General features: G+C 44.3%; 1 protein-coding gene across 1 annotated transcript; it reads left to right on the top strand.

The window, feature by feature from the left end:
* Positions 1-1,103: 1,103 nt before the first annotated feature.
* Positions 1,104-24,275, top strand: herpud1 (homocysteine-inducible, endoplasmic reticulum stress-inducible, ubiquitin-like domain member 1). Its single transcript, XM_043707161.2, has 8 exons — positions 1,104-1,596; positions 5,928-6,005; positions 9,773-9,850; positions 13,176-13,285; positions 13,377-13,499; positions 16,536-16,877; positions 21,707-21,845; positions 23,575-24,275. Exons 1-8 carry the CDS (start codon positions 1,456-1,458, stop codon positions 23,761-23,763), a joined length of 1,200 nt encoding a protein of 399 aa, XP_043563096.2. The 5' UTR covers positions 1,104-1,455; the 3' UTR covers positions 23,764-24,275.
* Positions 24,276-24,441: the final 166 nt, after the last annotated feature.

The raw sequence follows: 24,441 nt of genomic DNA, 5'->3' as shown, positions 1-24,441 counted from the left end.
GAAGCCAAAATCTACTATACCTCAGCAGGCAGGTGAGGTGGCGATTTACATGTGAGTTGTTCTTCTCTGTTTGGCTTGTCCTATAATAGTAGTGTTGTCCCAGTCGAACTCCTGTTGCTTGTCATCTGAGTGTGTGGCTACTAAGGATAGCTGGTCATGTCGTTTTGTGGCTAGTTGGTGTATGACAACACATTATGACAAGCAACATGAGTTTGACTGGGACAACACTACTATTATAGGACAAACCAAACAGAGAACAGCCAGGGAATTCCTAGAGGCATGGCACTCATCCATAGATTCAATCAATAAGCACATTGACCTGGACCCAATATACCGGCCACTGCAGTGGACAGCTGGAACTGACAACCGGAAGTGGCAGGTACAAATCACTATAAATGCCAGAGGAAACATCACAGAAGCGCTTCACAGGAGGCTCCCAAGCAGAGGATGTCACCGAGACAGGGGATGAAACGTCTGTAACACAATTCCCAGCTCGGTGAACAGAACCACAGCAACGAGCACCCAAGCTACAAATCTTCTCCCAAACTTTGGTTGAGGGGTGACCTTATAAAGCCATGTGAGATAAGGTAAAGAGCCAAAGTCTTTTCCCAAGGGTGGGGGAGTCCAAAGCTAGAGGGCACAGGTTTAAGGTAAGGGCGATAGATTTAAAAGGGGGGAACTTTTTCACACAGAGGGTGGTGCATGTATAGAATGAGCTGCCAAAGGAAGTGACAGAACTGAGTGCAATTACAACATTTAAAAAGTCCTTTAGGGAGGTTCATGAATAGGAAAGGTTTCGAAGGATATGGGCTAAGCGCAGGCAAATGGGACTACTTAATGATTTGGAGATGCCGAAACCTTTTTTAAAAAAGTTGCATTCTCAGGTTAACTGTTAACGATGGTGACTACTTTAGTTTAGCAAACCTAGTCAGCATGGAGAGGTTGGGCCGATCGGTCTGTTTCCGTGCTCTATGACTCAGTGAGTGGGACGGACAGACAGGCCTCTGTGATCCTCCCCCCCCCGAGCCTCGGGCCGAGCTGGGGAGCTGTAGCTCGCTGTGAAGGCTCTGAGTCTGTCAGGGAGGCGGGGAATTCCCCCCACCCACCTCTTCTCATTCCAAGACTGCCTCCTCCGAGCTCCACGTCGCTCCTACAGAAAACCAATCACCAGCAGACACACTCCTGCCTGGACTCTCCACCCCACATCGCCTCATGTGAAAACAAACCCAACAGGCAGAGAGAGGGTGAACACACAAATTGTTAGTGGGGTTATAAACTGCTGAGGTGGAGGAATCAGCTGGACTCAGTGTAAGCCCCGGGAACCTGCCTGCTACAGTATTTCCTACTCTATCCTCCCTCAACCCTCGCGGCGCTAAAGGGAACAGTGGTTCCGATCAGAAACCTCCAACAACACCCAGAGGAAGCAGTAAGCTCGACCCTAAACAAGTACCGGGTATGGGGACGAATGAGGAAAAGGTGACCCTGCTCATCAAAACGCCGAACCAAAAATACCAGGATCAGTGGGTCGAGGCAGATCCAGGCTGGACGGTGAAGAGCCTGAAATCCTACCTCCGAGAGAACCACCCGAGTCACCCAGTAAGTCCGCTCGGGGGGAGAGACAGAGACAGAGCCCGAGGGTGGGGTAAACTGCAAAAAACAATTGTTAGAGATCACAGCAGGGTATGGGTGGGGTGCATTTAACAGAGCGGCGGATGTTTTAACTTTCCTGCCAGCCGAGGAAGTAGACACGCAGTTTATTGTTGATGTTAATGACGAGGGCTCCTTTCAAGGACTGAGGTCTAAAGTTTGTTTTCCATTAGTTTGCTGCCTTCCCCCCCCCCCTTTCCGGTTCCTACTTGTAAATATGCCTGACATTCGATCTTTAACAATGTCCTCATCAAGACATTCTCAGCAGGGCCAAGCAGCGAGTGAGAAGTATTTTAGCGGGGCTTGGTAAATCCAGGGTTAAACAGTAAACTTTTGTCAGCTGCCCTGGTGTTCGACTGCCCATGTTGGTAGGCGGAAGGGTGCGAGTATATGAGTATTAACTTTACATTTGGACTACATTTTACAGTTTCTCTACATTAAAGAGTTTATGTTTTTCTTCCAATGGACTATAAATGCTAAAATTAACTCTTTAATATCAGAAGCTATCCAACCTGTTTTTTTTATTATTGTCAAATATGTGTTACCCGAACTCTTCCGTGCTCTGAGCCCTGTCTGAAATGACGACTGTATGTGGAAGGTAAAAGCCGGAAGTGCTTTAGGTTTAGCGTGTATCACAAAGTTTGGCTGGACTGTGACTCATGAGGGTGTGGAAACTTCTCCACTCCAAGTGCAAGAAGCTTACCCATTCCAGTGTCACTGTTGCTTAGGCTACATTATATTTCCCGCCCAATATCCAGCTCTCTGAACCTCAGGATTCTAAGATGGCATGGAAACCTACTTCCCTGATTTGTCCTCTATCTCAATAAATGAGTTAGAATTGTTAACTTATGCAGAACCATCGATTTTTTAAAAAGGCTCAACATTAGTTTCTATGATAACTTCATTCAGACAATAAGCAAACAAAGCACAGTCTTGGAAAATCCCAGACTTAATTCCCAATCTATGGTGCATCCCAGCAAAGTGACACTAGTGAATGTTTATTTAGCTTTGGTGTAGCTGGGTGAGACAAGTTTTCCTTATTAATTGGTTGGATGTGGGTGTTGCTGGCTGGGCCAGCACTTCATACTCATGTATGATTCCCTTTTGAGAAGGTGGTGGTGAACTGCCCTCCTTAAACATTTGGTGCAGGTGGACCCACAATGCTATTAGGAAGGGAGCTCCAGGATTTTGACCCAGCTGTAGTGAAGATACAGTGATATTTTCAAGTCAGGATGGTGAGTAGCTTGGAGGATGAAGTTAAGTTCAGGTTCTGTCTCTTATGGTTTCACCTTCCTGAGAATCCCCTGTCCGGTTTTCAAATGAGAACAGAATGGCTGTAAAGTCCACATAGTTCAGCAACAACTATACACAAGATAACAGGGGATGTAATGGCTTAGTGGTATTATTGCTTGACTATTAAACTGGAGACCCAAGTTCAAATTCTGCCACAGTTGAATTCACTTTTTAAAAAAATCTGGAATTGAGTGTAATGATGACCATGAATCCATTGTCAATGTAAAAAAAACAGTCCCATCTGGGTCACTTTAGGGAACTGCTATCCTTGCCTGGCCTACATATGACTCCAGACCCACACAAACTACTCTCTGGCCAATTGAGGATAGTCTAGCCAATGATGCCCTCCTCCCATGAATGAGTCAAAAACATTGGGTGAGGTATTGGAAGGCTGCAGGAATCCACATACCCTGAATGGAGGGGAGTGGGAAATAAATAACAGTAATACCTTGTAGAAAACTGTCACACTACTACAGAAATGTTCTAGCTGCTGCCATACAACTGAAGCACAAGGTAGCATTGCAGAATCTAAAACTGAAACAGTCTACCCATCTGTTTCAAGAATATTGCCACTCTGAAAACTTTACAGTGTCAATGATCATTTGAGCTCTGATTAAAATGTGCAGTGCTGATTTAAAGTTGACAGATTGTATTCAGAGACGAATGCTTTTACCTTTAAGGCTACAAGTTGGAATTTGTCAGTGACTGGCGGATAGTAACTGGGGGATTTTCACCCAGGTTTCACATCCTGGGATCAAATGGAGTAAAATGTCTCATCTGTTGACACTGTGTAAGTGTAAAAACCTGAAATTTCCAGTTATGCTCAGTTTCAAAACTGAGTAAGAAAAGAAATTCTCATTTTTTTTTAACTTTAGTACAATATATCCAGTCTGAAATGATTTTGGCAGATGTGTAACAACTAGTAGCTCTCACTAATATTGTGGAGATACTTTTTCTCCAGGAACAAGCCAGGCTGTGAGAGGACAGATTATGTAATTGTTTTTTTTTTCATTTGTAAATGGACATCATGCAAAGGTTTTCCATGCTCAGCATGATACTTTCCACTTCCCTGAGTAATTACCCCCCCCCCCACCGGCCGTGTGATGTTCAGAGTTATTTGTGGCCGCACCAGCAGGATAAATGTTTAAATTGAACTGATGGATGCATCCTAACATCTACTGTGATGGCCCTTTTAAAACACATGCATTTCTTCAAGGCAAATATTGAGTAATCCCCACTGTGTGCTGACTGAAAACTGCTGATGTAAATGAATAGTTAAGATATAGACAACACATTTATTAATAAATCACCTGATACTTGGAATGTAACATTCTTCACCACAAACAATTGTTAAAGCAAAGTCTGAATTTTGAAAGTACGAAATCTGGTAATGTTAATATATTAATGTGGTGAAGAAGCATAGCAGGTTGAATTAAACTAGTGGCTTACAGGCAAAGACAGTGAAACAGAATGTTGTTCTATTCTATAATTTGTCGCTTTAGAATTCTAGCATCTCTACAATGCAGATAAAAGCCCATTGGCCAATAGAGTCTGCACCAACCCTCGGAACAGCGACCCACCCTATCCCTGTAACCTCAGAGCCTGCCTGTCCTTGGACGATACAGGAGAATTTCGCATGGCCAGTCCACCTAACCTGTACATGTTTGGACTGTGGGAGAAAAGCATAACACCCAGAGGAAGCCCATGCAGACACAAGGAGAATGTGTACACTCCACACAAACAATGACTCAAGGCTGGGATCGAATCCAGGTCCCTGTCACTGAGATATATCAAAGCCATGTATGTTTCATACGTACATGCATCATAATATTTCACCACTTTGCAATTTTCCAAATCTTCTTTTCATTTAGTGCAAGGTGTTTTAGTGGCTTTCAGTACACTTGTAGAGTCCAAAGCAAAGTTTAAACAAAACCTTTAGATGGAGCTTCCAGACAGTTGGCACTGTGTCAGCTATTGCCATGCTGCCAGGTGGCTCAGTACTAATGCTACTTCTATATTGGTATGCATTGTGCCACAGTTGCCTTATTTGTTTGTCATTTGGTGTTTGGACAGAATTCCATTGGGTGCACTCTTGTGATTCTCTGAGTATTGTTTATCTCCCAGCTTCTACCTGTTAGAAAGTGTGACAGTTGAAATTGAATGCAATCCATTGAATCTCACACACAAACTTGTTTTGAATGCTTTGAAAGTGAATATATTGAGCTAAGGCATATTATGCTCACCTATCTCTGCTGACAATAGTAGCTGCTTTTCCCAATGTCCCAACTAAATTGGTCTTCATTCCTGATGAAGGGCTGACCTGCTGTGTTTTTCCAGCACCACTCTAATCTTGACTTCCTCCCTCAAAGACCCTAACCATATAATTCATAAATTGATTGTATATCAAGATCTGCAAGAAGGTAAATGACCGAAGACAGGCTATTTCTTCATTCTTTGTGCCTACGACTAATATCCCTATTCTGTCAGTATTTGCCTAATGCCAGTGACTGCATTTCAAAAAATAGCATGTAGCACTTTACATTTCCATGAAACACTGGTACGGTGCAATTATAGATGCAAGTCTGTCTGTCTGTCTGTTTGAGGCCCTGTGTAAAAATAGCCTAAGGCAGCACTAGTTGTTAGCACTTGGTGCTTACAGTTTAACATCCCTAGGATCACTGAATTGAATCAGCTTTTTGACTGGTTTGTTTGGAATAAACGTTATGTAACATCTTCACATTTCTCCCAGCGTATTTTAAAAGTGCCTTGTTGTCTAATCTTTTGAAGTGCTGTGATAATATTGGTGGGGTTTATCATAAATGCCAAATTCAGATGCAATCAGGAGTGAATCCAAAGATTACTGTGTATATGGCAGTTTAAATTTAAGGCGTGTATTTGGGATTTGCAGAGGATTGGAAGCAACTTGGCACATCCAGAGCCAATTGTGTCTGTGTCTGATCATCTCTTGAATATGTTTGCTTTTTCAGACTGAATCTGAGCAACGGCTGATTTATTCAGGGAAGCTGCTGCCTGACCATCTCTTAGTGAGAGACGTGTTGCGAAAGGTCAGTACTGCTGGATGTGAGAAAACATTGCCTCTCACTAAATGGGTTGTGTGGTTCAGAAGAATTTAATGTCTGCAAGTATCTTTTTTTTTGAAAGACATAACTGCTGAGTTCAGTGTTGTTCTGCTTTTGGAACTATTTATTGTTTCTTGTTTTTTAACATGTGTTGCTAACAGGAGTAGAGACAACTAGAGAGATAGAGAGAGAACTTTTTTGCCCTTCCTTTTTAAAGTATCTTGAGATGATCTTATTGATGCACAAAACACCACAGAGGGCTTGATAGGATAGATGCTGAGAAAGTGTCTCGCAATGAGTGGTATCTAAGCCAGGGTCACAGTTTTGAAATGAGGAGTAGTGCAATTCTTTACCCCAGAGAAGTTTGGAAACTGGATCATTGAGTATGTTCAAGGTTGAGATAGATTTTTGTCCTCCAGGAGAGTTGATGTCATGAAGAATAGACAGAGGTGAGATCAAATCAGTTACACTGATATTTAGTGGCTGAGTAGGCCAAAGGAGCCATATGGTTCATCTCTTATTTCTTGAATTCAAACTGAGTTGACTCAGTTCGTAACACTTGAATCTGCAAACTCCTGATTCAGACGTGCAAGTCCCAGAAGACCCTGGACACATTATTTAGGTTGACATTCCTATGCAGGGCCGAGACAAGACTGAACTGTGAGGTACCGTTTTTCACATGAGATGTTTGTGATCTCAGACCAGACTCCCCAAATCAAATTACTGCGCAGTTAGGGGTGAGTGACGTTTTGTATACAATGACCAGACTTTGAAATGAGAGTTCTTTACTAACAAAATAAAGCTACAGAACTCTATGGCTTTCAAACCGAAGAATCTTTTAACTGTACAATAGTGAACAAAGCGAACAAACATCAATGTTTAACTTATACTCTGAGACTAAACATGAAGTAAACATTAATTAACAAGAAAACCGTGGTTGAAACCATCACAAGCTGTACAAATGGCAGAACTAAGTCAGATGTCATGAATTGTTTATAACCCACATAGATGAGTAATCCACAAGTAACAAAAGATTGCTAAAACTCCATCTGTCTCATGGGGGATTTCAGCTCCTTTTCCTTGAAAATCTGGCCTCTGTCATCCCTCTAAAGTTGCTCCATCTTGGACTACCTCAGTGACTGGGAGATGAGCAATTTCTTCTGCCTAGATGGCATGCTGTTGGATTCACAAGGCTCCTTATCTGATTGCAGTTCCGCTCTGCTGGCTAGTCTGAGCAGAATCCCACTGCCGAGGGTGTCTTGCTTTCATCCACTACCAACTCCTTAACACATCACAGCAGCTTACTGGCCTTTTATTTTGCCTAATTGTTAACTTGCTAGCAGACCACTTTGTTTCAACTCCCATTGAGCTGACAAATGCCCAGGGCATCTCTGAGCCCAGCTGCCCAGCAGCATGGAGTCAGCAATCCTTCACCACCACCGCTTCTGGCCCTGAGCAGCTTCCCCGAGCTTTAACTGCATGGAGCTTCTTCCCCTGCTCCTGACTAACTCTATAACTGACTGTTCGCTAATGGCCTCACTGATCCTAGTGAACCATTGATACATCCCAGTAAGGGTTCTGTCCCTGTTCGCAGGCAAAATTGAAGGCAGCACCCATTGGAACATTCTGTTCCTTGCACATGATCATCTCCAGTTCACCAAGTGTGCCTGTCTATAGGTGTACACAGACAAAAGAAAACTCATTGTTAAACATTCTCAGATTGATTCCGTGGCAATATTTGATCCTAAGCCAGTATCACTAAAACAAACTAATGATTAATCTAATGTATGCAAGTAGCTCCTCTCTTGTCTCCCTAATGTCTGTCTGCATGTGTCAGGAATGCTCTTGCTTTGCCTGGATAATCATGGCTCCAAAGAACATTCAAAATTTGATGTCATTCAGGATAAAGCTACCTGTTTGGCACTGACCCACCCTCCTTAACATGCACTCCCTCCACTGGTGGGCTGTGGCTATTGTCTACTATATCCACAATGTCTTACCCCTCCTTAGAAAGACTTTCTGAACCATGACCTCTACCAGCTAAAAGGGCAAGGGCAGAAGATGCATGAGAACACGATCGCCTACAAGTTCCCCTCCAAGCCCCACACTGGCCTAAATTGGCACCAGAGCACTGTTCTTTCATCGTCACTGGATCAAAATCCTTAGAAATCCCTCCATACCAGCACTCTGGGTTTATCTCCACCATGTGGGCTGCAGTGGTTAAGGGAGGCAGCTCACTACCATCTTCCTGAGGGCAGTTAGTGATGGGGAGCAATAGTTGGCCGAGCCAGCAATGCCCATATCCCACGAAAGAATGCAACACATTAAATGTCAGCTTTCCTCCATTAAGACACTCCACATACTACTTAAAGTACTCAATTGGCAGTGAAGCATTCCAAAATCTCCTGAACATAAAAGGGCACTGTAGAAACACATGTTGGCTCTTCTCTCCATTCTTGTAATGTGTAAGCATTAACTCCATATTGTGAAGGCATGCTGAGTGTTGAGACTGAAAGGATGAGGTGTTACTTTGAAGTGCTAACATTTAACGAGTATGGTTCAGTTGAATGTCTGTTGCTTCTCAAGATGATGTCAGTCCAATGAATTAACCAATTGACATATATGGTGTCAGTGTGCGGTACTGTCAGTTCAGCAATAATACAGATTAGGCGACGTTCCCTGGCACAGTTTAACTTTAGTGACAATCCCCAAGCACTAATGAGTCTTTCAAACACCTACATCCTTTCTAGCCGTCGGAATTATACAATGGTCTTGTGATTGCTAAGAACGTGTTTGAATTGGCTTAAGCTGCTATCTGATTAGTGGAGACATTATTTTTATTTTTAGGGCTGGATTTCATCCAGGTATGAGGGTTTGTCAGCTGAAATGCTAAACATGTCATACATGGGTGATTTACTGGTGGTGGTTAATGTGTGGGGGGAGAAAAGAAATACAGGATGATTTGGTAATGGGAGGAGAAATACCTAAACATAGTTTATTTTGTTGTTGAGCTAGTCACCCAACTTAATCTGTTTTTCTGCCCCCTGACCTGAAACCATATATAAGTCATGCTGTACCAGATAAAAATCAGCAGTCAGTACCTGGTATGTATTCTTTATGATTAAATTCATGGATGTGGGTTATAAAAACACCCTGGTACCAGATAAAATAAACTAAACATATTTTCTTTAAATTATATTAGAACTAGGATTTATTGTCACATGTAGTCAAGTACAGGGATACAGGAATACAGTGAAAAGTTTACAATGTCGCCATTCATGGTGCTATCTTAAGTACAAGGTACCTAGGTCCAAAATCATAGAATCCCTATGGTGTGGAAACAGGCCATTTGGCTCAATAAGTTCACACCAACCCTCTGAGCGTAATCCAACTAGACCCATTCCCTTACCCTATCATCTACATTTATCCCTGACTAATGCACCTAATCTACATCTCCCTGAACCCAATGGGCAATTTAGCGTGACCAATTCCCCTAACCTGCACATCTTCGGTAAATCTTAAGTAAAAAAGAGAAAAAGAAATGTTAAAAGTTCAACATTACTTTACCTAACATTCAGATGTTAGTTATTTATAAATTTCTTTCTCAGCAGAAACTATAACTATTTACATTAACAACACCATTTAAACATCTTTTTGGATGTCTTGCAGGCCTGTTTCTCTCTGTCAGCCTCCAAAACTATCTAGAGTGGGTCTTGCATTAATTATCTTGTTGTTTCTTCCATCTCCTGCAGAATGAACAATACCACGTCCTTCACCTGGTCTGTAATTCAAGAAGTGGAGCTGAAGCGACACAGGCAGTAAATATGAAGGTAAAAGAAAGAAAGCAGTGGGGCTGATTAGCATGCCCTGACAAACACTCCCATTGGCATCACTGTTTAAGTTTGACTGGACTAAAATGAGAGAGCGTGCAAGTCCCACACTGTTGTATAATTGCATGTGACTGCTAGAGTACCTACAAAATAGAGCTGAAAATGTGTTGCTGGAAAAGCGCAGCAGGCCAGGCAGCATCCAGGGAACAGGAGAATCGACGTTTCGGGCATAAGCCCTTCTTCAGGAATCATTCCTGAAGAAGGGCTTATGCCTGAAACGTCAATTCTCCTGTTCCCTGGATGCTGCCTGGCCTGCTGCGCTTTTCCAGCAACACATTTTCAGCTCTGATCTCCAGCATCTGCAGACCTCACTTTCTCCTACCTACAAAATAGAACCTAAGAATGTCCGCTAGTTCACATTAGTGCAGGAAACTGGGCATCAGAGAAAATTCTTCTCCATTCCACCTCCTTCATGACATGGTCACAAAGGCCTAGATGATCTTTTTGATTTGTGCTAAGCTCATGTTGCCTTACATATTAAGTTAATCATTAATTCCTCACCCGTTGTTCGTTTGGTAAATGGTCAGGGTGGTGAGTGAACAAACCGCCCCATCTGTCATCACTTGTGCAGCTCTTCCCATTCCTGGGCTGGGAAATTATGGGCGACAGACTGGAGCAGCGGTGAATTATCAACTGAAATAGAATGAGTGAATTTGTCACCACTCTCCTGCTGTTAGACTTGACTCTTCTAAGATGTATACTCTGATGTTAAGATTGGAAGTTTGCGACTATCATTCAAGCTGAATTTTCCTGCTCCACTCCTCAGTTCTGATTCTGACAAACTTAGCTCCAGAGATTTGAGCAGGTAAGCTCTGCTGTTTTTTTTCAGTGGCAAAACTGCAGTATGTTGATGAATTGGATTCAACAGTGTTGCTGCTTCATCAATGACCTTCCCTCCATGATAAAGTCAAAAATGGGAATGTTCACAATGATTACATCATGTTCAGTGATGTCGCTTTTTCATCTGATACTGGAGTAGTCCATGTCTATATGCAGATATACCAGTTTGGGCTGACAATAGACAATTTGTCCGGCACTTGTGTTGTACAATGATCATCTCGATCTCCAGTAAGAGAAAATCTAACCATTACCCATCACATTCAATGGCTGCGTCATCACTGAATGCTCCCACGATCAACATCCTGGAGGTTATCATTGTCCAGTAACCAAACTGGACTAGCCACCACACTGTGGCTACAAGAGTAGGCCACAGGATGAGTGCAGGTCCAATATTGCTCAAGAAGCTTGATACCATCGAGGACAAAGCAGCTTGCCTGATTGACACCACGTTCAGTTCCTTCATTACCTGATGCTCAGTTGCAGCAATGTGTACTACCTACAAGATTGACATAGAAACTTGCCAAAGATCCTCAGACAGCACACCTACCAAGCCCACAACCACTTCCATCTAGGAGGACAAGGGCAGCAGATAGATGGGAAGACCATCACATTCAAATTCCCCTCCAAGCCACTCACCATCCTGACCTGGAAATATATTGACGTACTTCGTGTTGCAGTGATGGTTGAAGAAGGCAACTCGGCATCACTTTCTCAAGGGCAACTAGGAGCTGGCAATATATGCTGGCCCAGCCACCGATGCCCATATCCCATGTGTTACAATACATTGAACCAAGACCCCCTCTGTCCCTGAGATCAATGTAAAAAATCCCTCGGTAGAATTTGAGGGACTGGGGAGTTCTCTCAGCTGCTGTTTATCACATCCTTTATCGATGTCACCATTAACTGCTGTTTAGCTCATTGGTTTTCATGGTTGCTTGATGTGTGGAGATTGACTGACCGACCGACCGCCTTGTTTTACTTACAAAGCAATTAACGATGCATTTCAGATACAGCTAACTGGGCTGACCTGAGAGGTGGAAGGCATTATATACACATGGGTGTGTATCTCCTGGATAGATCCTTCAAATCTACTATTAATGGCAACATTTTCAGGAGCTGGATGTCTGCTCAGAGCTGCCTCTGTAAATTCCTTTGTTTAACTCTTTTATGAAGCCACCTGCAAATCCCCTCTTTGACCAAGTCTGTTCCATTTTTTTTCTGACCTCCACCAAGGTTTAACAGGAATTACTTCCTCTTCAAAGTTCGTCCGTCACTATTCTACATACAAAGTACCACATAAACGTAGGCTTCTGCTAATCCCACGTTTGTTCCTGATTATATATTCTCTTTAAGAAAAGATCAGGCTCTGCGTTACAGATTTCATTTTTTTTTTAAATCTGTGACAATGGAAATGTTTAGTTTCAACTGGAATTGAATGGTGCAGGGTTGAGGTACAAAGAGCATATAAAGAGATATAAATTCAAGGCTTCATTCCTCCATTCCTCTAAGCAATAGAGGAAAAGAAATATCCCAGCTATTAAGATGCGGCACAGAGAAAAGCAGTTGGAGGCGTGTGAAGCATCTCACTTTCTGCTTTGAACTGCCATAAAAGCCACCCACAGGATAACAGGTGCAGTGCCAAGTGCAGACAAACTTATTTTCGACAAATGTTGTTCCCTGCTCTGAAGATTTGCATACTTGTGGTAGTTCAAAATGTCCAGCTGTGTCATGAGTTGAGGGCAAACTATTTATATCCTAATTGGTTTTAGTTTTACACCGAAATCCTACAGAGACAACATCTAATTGGGAGTTGTTGCCATTCTGAGTCTTAGTGTTTAATTTTTAGTTTATCTCCTGCGCTTTGGGCTTTAAATAAATCAATTTTTTTAATGAATTTAACCATTGTCACAAGATAAAAAAAATTTGGCACTGCTTAAAAATATGAAACCAGCAATGGTGTATAGACCGCCTGCTTATTGACTTCAGTGGAGTAGAAAATCAGACCAAGTTTAGAAACAGTTGCTCTTGCCCAAGATTAACCTTGCCCTATTGAGGCTTGTGGTTGAGGATACCGAGTCAAGGCCTTTGAGTGTCCAACCTTAAACAAACTGTTTGGTCAAGTGCAGAGGGTCCAGTTCAGGATCTGGTTGAGAACTGCACACACAATGACATGATTCTTCGAGTCTACTCTTAGTGTTGGAAATCATAGGCTGTGGATCATTCTCTGGAGCAAAAATGGGCAAAGCAGAAAAATTAATCTGAGTTACATTGGATAGGCCAAAGATAACTTTTCCCATGTGTATTTAAAGGTAGAGAGAAGCAAGATGGCGGTCAGGGAGTTTGATTGACATCCACTTGTTCTTCTCTTGTCTGTTTTCTCTACAAAGCAGGTTGCCTTACTTTGTTTTTGTCCTTCTATAAACAGGAAGCAGCTGCACCTACAGCCTCTGGCCAGGAGACCCTCACTGTCCCCACATCTGCAGACGGCATTCGGCACAGAGGATCCGGCTCCTTCACTTGGTTGTATGGTGCTTGGTGAGTAGGGCCAGGAGCTTATGCATCACTGATTTGATGGCTGTATCTGCTGGATGTGTATTAAATCAGCTCTTTGATTTGTCGTTGAAAGGCCGGCAGGAGAAGAGCTCCAGAGGCCAGCGGGAATGTCTGGTCTCGCTGCTTACAATCTGTACAGCTCTCAGCAAATTGTTTGGCTCCAGCAGATGTACGCAAGGCAGTACTATATGCAGTAGTAAGTATCTCACTTGTCCTGCAGGTTATCTTTAAAACAGAATTTGAATGTTGTTCTTTGTGATTCTTGCGTCACACTGGTCCTCCATTCTGCTACAGTATTGAGAGTTTAGATTGTATTGTTCTAAAGAAGACCATAGTGCTCACACTATTCCTGCGTTATTTGCTAAAGGAGAGATTGTCCCCTGCTGAGTACAGTTAAATAATATGCCCATTATTCTGAGTTACTGTTTTTAAACGTCTATGATTTTGAAGTTTTGCTTCTAAGTGGAAGTTGTTTCGCACTATTAACCAATTTAAAAAGCTTACATTTTGGGATTGTCTGTGTCGTGACATTGAAATACCTCACCTCCCACAAGTTTCCTTTGAAAGTAGGGCCAATGGGAGGAATCTCGTTTACCCAGTGCCTGCGCACCCACAACAACAAATGAAGGCAAACCTGCCCCCTCCCTGCCCCCCGGCAAAGGGACAAAGGGTTCCTGTTCCCAAACGGATGAAGGACATGTTGGCAGACACCAAAATATTGGAATGTGCAAACACTGCCAAAAATCATGTTGGGTGCTCCATATAGTTGGACCAAAGGGAGTGTTTCCATGCTGCACAACTCTGACACTAATGACTGACTCATCACGTTTTGCTAAACAATGTGGCTTAATTGTCCTCATTCAACATGATGTCACCAGTGAGATTTGCAGCCACTGATGCCTGTTATCAGTGACGATCATAGACCCTGTCTTCACTGAGTTTAGATCTCTGGGGAGATATCCCCATCCATTTGTCTCTCACCCACCTGCAGGAAGGGTCCATTAGTAGTTACAGCCTCCAGCCTGCTGTCACTTCCTTAACGTCCTTTAGAGATAGTGACCTAGAGTTAAAAAGATGGAAAACGTCATTGCAGCCGTTTTGTGCAGCAGCACCTTTGTCTGCCTGCAGAATTGTGACTACTCTTGGATTTCTGTTGGCTGACTGTTTGTTTACTTATTGTTTCTGCATTCTTCACCATTCCAAAATGCTGCCAATCAGCTTTTGGGTTTCAGAGTTTTTGGCACCAATTTCTTTTCAGTTTTGTTTTTTCTTTATCCCCATCCTTTTTCAGTGCATCAGCTATGTAGTTCCACTCTTCATCCATCTCTCTCTCTCTCTCTCTCTCTCTCTCTCTCTCTCTCTCTCTCTCTCTCTCTCTCTCTCTCTCTCTCTCTCTCTCTCTCTCTCTCTCTCTCTCTGTCCACCACTCCCTCCTCACCCAAAGCAGCCATGCTTCGTGAACCTACCTAAAACGCAGGGTGACTGACTTTAAAATTAGAGAGAGTGCAATCAGGAAGCAGCCTTATGTGCAGAATTACAGAAGTGTTGGAGTGCAGAGAGAGGCCATTCAGCCCAACATGTCTGCACCAGCTCGTCAAAAGAGCATCATTACCTCGTGCCAACCTCCTGCTTCTCCCTGTACCCTTGCATATTGTTCTTGTCCAAATAACCATCCAATGTTCTCTTAAATGCATCAATTGAAGCTGCTTTCACATTTCCAGGCAGGGCATTTCTAATAACTTAACTACTCGCTGTGTGAACAAGTGTTAACTTTGATCACCTTTGACTACTATAAATCTATGCCCTCTCGTTCTTGTTTCATTTTCAAGTGAGAACTTCTCCTTTCACATTATCAAAAAGGTCTCTATCAGATCCTCTCTTGGCTGCCATGTGTCCAAGGAAGACAGTCTTAACTCCTCCAATTGACCTCATCACTGCAGTTCCTCATCCTTGGGGCCATTCTTGTAAATTGCTTCTGCAATCTGGAATTCTCTTCCCAAAACGCTGTGACGTGATTGGTTGATTTAAAATCTTCAAAGACGCGATACACAGACCATTATTGGGTAAATATATCAAAGGGTTTGGGCCATTATCTAAATTTGAATGATAAATGGAATTGAAATACTAGCAAAGCATGCTTTAAAAAGACCGAATGGCCAACTCCTATTCCCAGTTGCACCTGAAATACTGATGAAAACTGAGCAGAAACTACACCATTCAGTTGGTGTATCTGGTACCAACATCCAACTATTGGAAAGTCCCCATGTGGGGACTACAGGCCTGTGGTGAAGTGGAGGCTTTTTGCCGAGAGAAGAGACATTTGTGAGGTGATCTGATGGATCATGAGGTTGCTGGACAGTCAATGGGGGCAAGTTGCTCCAATCAGCTGGAGGTTTACGAACCGGGGGCAACATGTTAAGGTGATTTGTGATGAGGCAACAATGACGTGAAGAGAAATCACTTCTTTTCTCAAAGTGAGTGATTAGGATCTTGAGTGCAGTACCTGGCAGAGCCAGATTGAATTGTGACTTTGAATAGAGAATAGCTTCTAAAGAAGGGTGGCACAGTGGCTCAGTGGTTAGCACTACTGCCTCACAGCACCAGGGGCCCCCAGGTTTGATTCCAGCCTCCAGCGACTGTCTGTGGGGGTTTCCTCCCATGGTCCAAAGATGTGTGGGTCAGGTGAATTGGTCAAGCTGAATTGCCATAGTGTTCAGGGAGGTGAAGGCTAGGTGGGTTAGCCATGGAAAATGCAGGGTTAAAGGGATAAGGTTGGGGTAGTGAGTCTGGATGGGATAAAGTTCGGAGGGTCAGTGTGACGTGATGGGCCGAATGGCCTGCTTCCACATTGGAGGGATTCTATAATTCTGTCTGCAAGGTTATAGACTGGGGGCACCTGGGAATCAGGTGGGCACTGGGAACTAATAGAGTTGCACTTGCAGAGTCAGGATGGAACAAATGGCCTCTATAGTTCTGCCTGGGCTGGTGTAGTGCTCAATGCCAAGGGAGATCCACTGGTTTGTTTACCAATGAAGAGTTAGCAGCCCTTTTGATTTAGTCTGAAGTGTCCTTTTGAGGCTATCAAAGGTTTTCAGGTCTCTCTATAAACCTAATTGATATAAGGCTAATTGATCACATTTGGAGAGAGGCAACAATATGCTCCCAGTAGTGACAGCGAGCTGGACATTGTTGGGGTTATCTCTGAATTATGGTGTTTTTTTGTTCTTTTCAGCCAGGCTGCAGTTGCTGCTGCAGCTGCCGCCACCCACTCTCGGCAGCATCCAGTGGTCGCCCCAGGGACACCCCCGGTACTCCCCAACCAACACCCTCTGGTCAACCTTCCAGCAGATCGCAACGCCCCCCTGCCTCAACTCAACAACCCACCGGCCAACCAGAACCTCCGGATGAATGCTCAGGGGGGCCCAGTGATGGACGATGATGATGAGTTGAACCGTGATTGGCTGGACTGGCTGTACCTGGGTGCCCGCGCCTGCTTTTTCCTCAGCATCGTGTACTTCTACTCCTCTCTAAGCCGTGTGGTGTTAGTAGCTAGTGCCATTCTGCTGATATACCTGTAAGTGTTCTGCAGCGTCTTGCAGAGTTCTAGTTTATGCACACTGTGTTCGTATGAGTGAGTGATTGTCAACCCCAACGTGTCCTGGACCCTCCGAGAATAGATGTTCCAAATTCCCTGGACAACGCTACAGAGAAATAATTATTAGGTTGTTTTACCTGAGTGCTTTTGTTTTTCAGTTTATTAGTTATTGTTGTAAAGGGGTCGAGGGAAGGCTGTTTGACTGGATAGTTGGAGCTGTGACATCCTCCAGGATTAAATTCAATCAGGGTTGGCAGCCTGTGTTTGATATCATGGCATTGCTGACTTGCATTGTTTGCACCTTCACCCATTAGAAAACAACTGGGCCTTTGAGGCATTGAACCAGGGCTGGGGGGGCGTAGTGGCTCTTTAAACTGCACCACTTTTAAAAACAATTGATTTCAATCCTACTCCGAGCATGATTTCCAAAGATCATTACAGATTCTTAGTTTAAAAATCACACAACACCAGATTGTGGTCCAACAGGTTTAATTGGAATCTGGATCAGTGGTGCTGGAAGAGCACAGCAATTCAGGCAGCATCCGACGACCAGCAAAATCGACGTTTCGGGCAAAAGCCCTTCATCAGGAATAAAGGCAGAGAGCCTGAAGCGTGGAGACATAAGCTAGAGGGGGGTGGGGGTGGGGGTGGGGAGAGAGTAGCATTAGGTACAATAGGTGATTGGGGGAGGAGATGAAGGTGATAGGTCAGGGAGGAAAGGGTGGAGTGGATAGGTGGAAAAGGAGCTAGGCAGGTCGGACAAGTCCGGACAGGTCAAGGGGACAGTGCGGGCTGGAAATTTGAAACTAGGATGAGGTGGGGGAAGGGAAATGAGGAAGCTGTTGAAGTCCACATTGATGCCCAGGGTTGAAGTGTTCCGAGGCGGAAGATGAGGCGTTCTTCCTCCAGGCGTCTGGTGGTGAGGGAGCGGCGGTGAAGGAGGTCCAGGACCTCCATGTCCTCGGCAGAGTGGGAGGGGGAGTTGAAATGTTGGGCCACAGGGCAGTTTGGTTGATTGGTGCGGGTGTCTCGGAGATGTTCCCTAAAGCGCTCTGCTTTAGGAGGCGCCCAGTCTCCCCAATGTAGAGGAGACCGCATCGGGAGCAACAGATACAATAAATGATATTAGTGGATGTGCAGGTAAAACTCTGATGGATGTGGAAGGCTCCTTTAGGGCCTTGGATAGAGGTGAGGGAGGAGGTGTGGGCACACGTTTTACAGTTCCTGCGGTGGCAGGGGAAAGTGCAAGGATGGGAGGGTGGGTCGTAGGGGGGCGTGGACCTGACCAGGTAGTCACGGAGGGAACGGTCTTTGCGGAAGGCGGAAAGGGGTGGGGAGGGAAATATATCCCTGGTGGTGGCGTCTTTTTGGAGGTGGCGGAAATGTCGGCGGATGACTACCCACATACGTTTGAGACACCACCCACGCCCTCCACCTCCTCCAAGACTTCCGTTTCCCCGGTCCCCAACGCCTCATCTTCACCATGGATATCCAATCCCTCTACATCTCCATCCGCCATGACCAGGGCCTCCAAGCCCTCCGTTTTTTCCTCTCCAGACGTCCCCAACAGTACCCTTTCACCGACATACTCATTCGTTTGGCCGAACTGGTCCTCACCCTTAACAATTTCTCCTTTGAATCCTCCCACTTCCTCCAAACCAAAGGGGTAGCCATGGGCACACGTATGGGCCCCAGCTATGCCTGTCTCTTTGTTGGCTACGTAGAACAGTTGATCTTCCGTAATTACACCGGCACCAGTCCCCATCTCTTCCTCCGCTATATTGATGACTGCATTGGCGCCACCTCGTGCTCCCGCGAGGAGGTTGAGCAATTCATCAACTTCACCAACACATTCCACCCTGACCTTAAATTTACCTGGGCCATCTCTGACACCTCCCTCCCCTTCCTGGACCTCTCCATCTCCATTAGTGACGACCGACTTGACACTGACATTTTTTACAAACCCACCGACTCCCACAGCTACCTGGATTACACCTCTTCCCACCCTATCTCTTGCAAAAATGCCAATGTATTCCCAATGCCTCCGCCGTATCTGCTCCCAGGAGGACCAGTTCCACCATAGAACACACCAGATTGTCTCCTTCTTTAGAGACCGCAATTTCCCTTCCCATGTGGTTAAAGATGCCCTCCAACGCATCTCGTCCACATCCCGCACCTCCACCCTCAGACTCCACCCCGCCTAACCTGCTGCGCTGTTCCAGCAACACATTTTCAGCACTGACCTTTCATCACAACTAAAAGAACGTACATATCTGGTAGCCTTGAACGAAAAGCTTGCATTAGTCAAAACCACAACCATAAAGCATCTTAAGGTCAGCCCTGGTCAGGTCCACGCCCCCCTACGACCCACCCTCCCATCCTGGCACTTTCCCCTGCCACCGCAGGAACTGTAAAACGTGTGCCCACACCTCCTCCCTCACCTCTATCCAAGGCCCTAAAGGAGCCTTCCACATCCATCAAAGTTTTACCTGCACATCCACTAATATCATTTATTGTATCCATTGCTCCCGATGCGTTCTCCTCTACATTGGGGAGACTGGGCGCCTCCTAGCAGAGCGCTTTAGGGAACATCTCCGAGACACCCGCACCAATCAACCAAACCGCCCCGTGGCCCAACATTTCAACTCCCCCTCCCACTCTGCCGAGGACATGGAGGTCCTGGGCCTCCTTCACCGCCGCTCCCTCACCACCAGACGCCTGGAGGAAGAACGCCTCATCTTCCGCCTCGGAACACTTCAACCCCAGGGCATCAATGTGGAATTCAACAGCTTCCTCATTTCCCCTTCCCCCACCTCATCCTAGTTTCAAATTTCCAGCGCCGCACTGTCCCCTTGACCTATCCGGACTTGTCCGACCTGCCTAGCTCTTTTTCCACCTATCCACTCCACCCTTTCCTCCCTGACCTATCACCTTCATCCCCTCCCCCACTCACCTATTGTACTCTATGCTACTTTCTCCCCACCCCCACCCTCCTTTAGCTTATCTCTCCACGCTTCAGGCTCTCTGCCTTTATTCCTGATGAAGGGCTTTTGCCCGAAACGTCGATTTTGCTGGTCGTCGGATCCTGCCTGAATTGCTGTGCTCTTCCAGCACCACTAATCCAGAATCTGGTTTCCAGCATCTGCAGTCATTGTTTTTACCAGGTTTAATTGGAAGCACACCAGCTTTCGGAGCAACGCTCCTTCAACCACCTGATGAAGGAGCAGCTCTCTGAAAGCTCGTGCTTCCAATTAAACCTGTTGGACCACAATCTGGTGTTGTGTGATTTTTAACTTTGTACACCCCAGTCCTACACCGGTACCTCGAAGTCATTACAGATTTGGGCAGCCTTTTTTTTAGCCGCTATCACTAACAATATTGAAAACTAATTTTTATTTTTGTTTGAATCATTCGCTGCGATCATCTCTGTCAACCCCCAGGCAACCAACACTGGGTCAATGCTGTTAAGAAAATTAGAGAAAAGTAGACACCACAACCCCTCCAGTCTGCTTTACCATTCGATTCGATCATGGTCGATGTGATCTTGGATCCAAATCTATTTTGTCTGTTCCCCTTAGCCCTTGACATCCCTACGGTTATAGAAAGGAAAATCCCATCTTTAGTACACTAATGGGAAGGAAACGGAGCAGCCTTGAGTAAGTGTCTCATCTGTCTGTGCTGCTGATTCCTGTTTGCCTGCTTAATGAAAATTTCTGTGAACAGACTCCGCTGTGTGTTATAGAGTGAAAAGGCCATTCTTTCTGAAGGAATTCACAGCCAAGAATGTCAGGAGTGACCTGAGTGGGCCGGGGGAGTTGGCGTACAGAGGGTTTCATTTGATGACGCAGCTTGTTTAAGTTGGCTTGTTTCTATTGTTTACTTTATCCACTCTGACGTTTCATGGTGAGCTGTGCATAGAAGGGTCAGGGTTCAGTAAACTAAATGCCCGAAAGTCTATTATAGCATTATACAGAATTCAGCCCTAAAGTGGAGGTCACTGCCAAATACTACTCTGATTACTGCCTGTATTCGGCTCTGTTGTGTTTCCACCTATTCTTTTTAGTCTTACTTTAAAGGCTGACTAGCTTCAGCCCTGTTTTGAAGTTCTGTATTTGCATTAGAAATAGCAGTGGCTGACACATATCCATATGGTTTATACTGTTTAGCATTTTAACACAATTAGTCTTGCTGTCTCCTCTTGACTCAAAATCACCTGTACAGGAAAGAATCATAGACTTTGAGATTTTTTTTTCCTTCTGGATTACTTGGAAAAAGTATTTTTTTCACCTTGGCTCTGCAACTTGAAGCTGCATACAGAGAGGGAGCTGTTGAAAGAGAGTTGCCTCACTGTTCAGTCCTGAGCTGGTTTTACCTTCCCATTCTTGCCCGTTATTGACTTTCCAAGGGTGCAAAGGTCAGGTTGTATTTGGGAGAAAGTGAGGAATGCAGAGAGTCAGTCAGAAAAAAGTGTGATGCTGGAGAAGCACAGCAGGTCAGGCAGCATCCGAGGTGTGAGGGAGTCAATGTTTCAGGCAGAAGCCCTTCATTAGGAATGTGGTAAATCGATCATTTTACACCTCACCAATTTTCTTTTCTAATAAAATATCAAACAAAGCTTTAGATTTGACCATGCCAGTTGCTGTTGTACCTTCCAATTTGCACACTAGTCAATGGTTTGTTATCTGTTCCTTTTTATTCATAAGTTAATCCATTGCAGATATCTCAGTTGTTGACCAGTCCTGAGGGGCTGTGTGTGTCTGGTTTGCCTGCTGTCTGAATGTGTGTCCTGACCTGTCCTGTCCTTACAGGCATCGTGCTGGTTGGTTCCTGTTTGGGCACCCAGCACCGGTACAGCCAGCACCAAATGCTGAAGTGCCAGTGGAGGAAGCCAATCCAAACGGTGACCATCAGGAGAATCTGGACAACCAAGATACTGTGCAAGAAGAGGTCAGTGCACTTTTCACATGGTTCATTTGAGTTAAGGATCTGCACTTGAGTATACAGCAGCTGTTAAGGGTTCAAGTCCACCCAGTGTCTTTAAAGTTGTTTAATGTGAGATTTATAATCATAGTTAAGCAAAACCTTTACAATTTTTTTGAATGGTTGTCAATGTATTTTGAATAGTGCCTTTTGAAGTCATTTGGTGTTTGGAGCAACATTACAACAATGTGCTTGATGTTGAATGGAAATGTCCCAGTGGGGTGGGGCCAGTGGGAAATGAAGTTTCTGCTTTCAGTTGTTCTGTTGTGGGGACAGAATTTATCCACTTAAGGGAATTAGAGGAGAATTCAATCATTCCAGGCACAGGTTAAGATGACCCTGACATTCACTTCAACCCTAGGGCGTCTATGTGGACTTCAACAGTTTCCTAATTTCCCCTTCCCCCACCTCACCCCAGTTCCAAGCTTCCAGCTCAGCACTGTCCCCATGACTTGTCCTACCTACCTATCTTCTTTTCCACCTATCCACTCCACCCTCTCCCCGCCCCCGACCTATCACCTTCATCCCCTCCCCCACTCACCTATTGTACTCTATGCTACTCTCTCCCCACCCCCACCCTCCTCCAGCTTATCTCTCCACGCTTCCGGCTCACTGCCTTTATTCCTGATGAAGGGCTTTTGCCCGAAACGTCGATTTTACTGCTCCTCAGATGTTGCGTGAACTGCTGTGCTCTTCCAACACCACTAATCCAGAATCCATTCTTTGCAAAAGGCTATCCTGGTAGTGGCAGGATTTTCACAAAGGTAAATCTGCTTGAAAAAAGCTCAACAAAACACACTAAGTTGCCTTATGAATGAACTTATTCTATTTGTCAGTTTATGTGTAGAGCAGGAGATTAAAACTTTATAAATCACCTGTCACCTTCTCCATTATGACGTTTTAACACCCGTTAGTTTGATTTATAATTCCCTTTGATGTTACTGAACCTGCATAAAACACCTTAAATAAATTAGGCTAATGCCCAGCTATAAATGGTCGAGATATTTTTTGTTTCAAGTGGGTTCATTGCATCTTTAACTCAAAAGATGAGTCCTTCAATGGCTTTGTCCCTTCCAATTTGTAAAGCCTCCCTAAGAACTGTGTTCTTCCAAATCATTCTCCTTCACATCCCTGGTTTTCTTTATGTCGTCGTTGATAGCCAGCTTACAGCTACCCAGGCCCCAGTCTTTAAAAACAAAAACAGAAATTGCTGGAAAAGCTCAGCAGGTCTGGCAGCACCTGTGGAGAGAAATTGGAGTTAATGTTTCAGGTCAAGTGAAGGGTTCTGAGGAAGGTTCACACGACCTGAAATGTTAACTCCGCTTTCTCTCCGCAGATGCTGCCAGACCCGCTGAGCTTTTCCAGCAATTGTAGTTTTGTCTGATTTTTACAGCATCCACAGTCCTTTCAGTCTTTACCCAACCTTTTTAGAATTCTCTTCTTTTTAAACTTCTCCATCCATCTGTCTCCATCTTCCACTTAAACTAAGCTCTCTGTACCCATATGCAGCTCATTGTCAAGTTTTTTGCCTGACAGTATTCCTGTGAAACATGTTAGGATTTTTTGTTTGATGTAAGGAAAGATCCTGTTAGCTGAGAGATTTTTAAAGGATACAGAGTAAACAAAGCTCTGCACATCTGATCCAAGTTAAATTATGGTGCTAAGTGTTGCTAATCTGATTTGTTTGGTGTGTCAGTTTCAGAGTGGGCCACCAGACCAAGACGTCGAAGGAGTAAATAACTCTGAAAGCGGTGAGATCACAGAAGCCCCTGTGGCCCCGCAAGCTGAGATGAACAGGACGACACTTGCAAATAAAGCCTGGGTGTTCTTCAAAACCTTCTTTGCCTCGTTGATCCCTGAAGGTCCTCAGGCTGTGGCGAACTAATGTCAGTTGAACTCAAGAGCTGCTGTGCCTTTATTTCTAGTTTTATTTTTTTTAAAAGAGAAAAGAAGTGCAATCCTAGTTCAGTGTTTTCCGGGCTTCGTGCAAGAAAATGAAGTCACTGTTTCTGCTGTGACTGGGTGTCTAGATGTGATTCCAAATGGAGCGCAGATTAGTATGATATAAAATGTAAATTTTGTAAATTATTAGAGGAAAGGTATTATTATAAAATGTGCAATTGAGGCTTTTCTAGTGTGTGAAGCTGCAAATTGGATCACGGAATGATTCCACAGTGTGTTACAACATCTTTATATTCTAACAGCTGTGGTCAGTGACACTTTTTTTGTTATCTCTGCAAGTATGACTTAATACAAAAAGTGCTTATTCCCCTTTTGTGCGAGTTTTATGATGAGCGTTTATTGGAAACAGTAACTTGGTTTTTTTTGCACAAGTGTGAATTTAGATTTCACATTGCATAATAAGCACAATAAAAGCATTTTTGATGGAAATGCGAACTGCCTTCTTCAGTGCATCCCTTTGTCTAACCCTCTTTATTTCCTGTTGAAAGATCCTCCGACAGGAAGAGTGTATGCACAATTCTGCTGATATTTTTGTTTCCATTAGCAACTTGCGAAAGTCATGCGTCATGTCATAAAGCCAGATACTGTAGATTTCGGTTAC

This window comes from Chiloscyllium plagiosum, unplaced genomic scaffold, assembly GCF_037043375.1.
Source record: "Chiloscyllium plagiosum isolate Xiang-an unplaced genomic scaffold, Cpla_swu_hap1 HiC_scaffold_17, whole genome shotgun sequence".
Taxonomy (NCBI): Eukaryota; Metazoa; Chordata; class Chondrichthyes; order Orectolobiformes; family Hemiscylliidae; genus Chiloscyllium; species Chiloscyllium plagiosum.
The sequence above is the reverse complement of the archived record's forward strand: the minus strand, read 5'-3'. Positions and strand labels throughout refer to the sequence as shown.

What these genes read in the sequence shown, in the direction of transcription:
- herpud1 (XM_043707161.2), top strand. Translation starts at nt 1,456, where the DNA reads ATGGGGACGAATGAGGAAAAGGTGACCCTGCTCATCAAAACGCCGAAC. An exon ending in AGAACCACCCGAGTCACCCA is followed by an intron (nt 1,597 to 5,927) that starts GTAAGTCCGCTC and finishes TTGCTTTTTCAG; the next exon opens with ACTGAATCTGAGCAACGGCT. An exon ending in AGGCAGTACTATATGCAGTA is followed by an intron (nt 13,500 to 16,535) that starts GTAAGTATCTCA and finishes TGTTCTTTTCAG; the next exon opens with CCAGGCTGCAGTTGCTGCTG.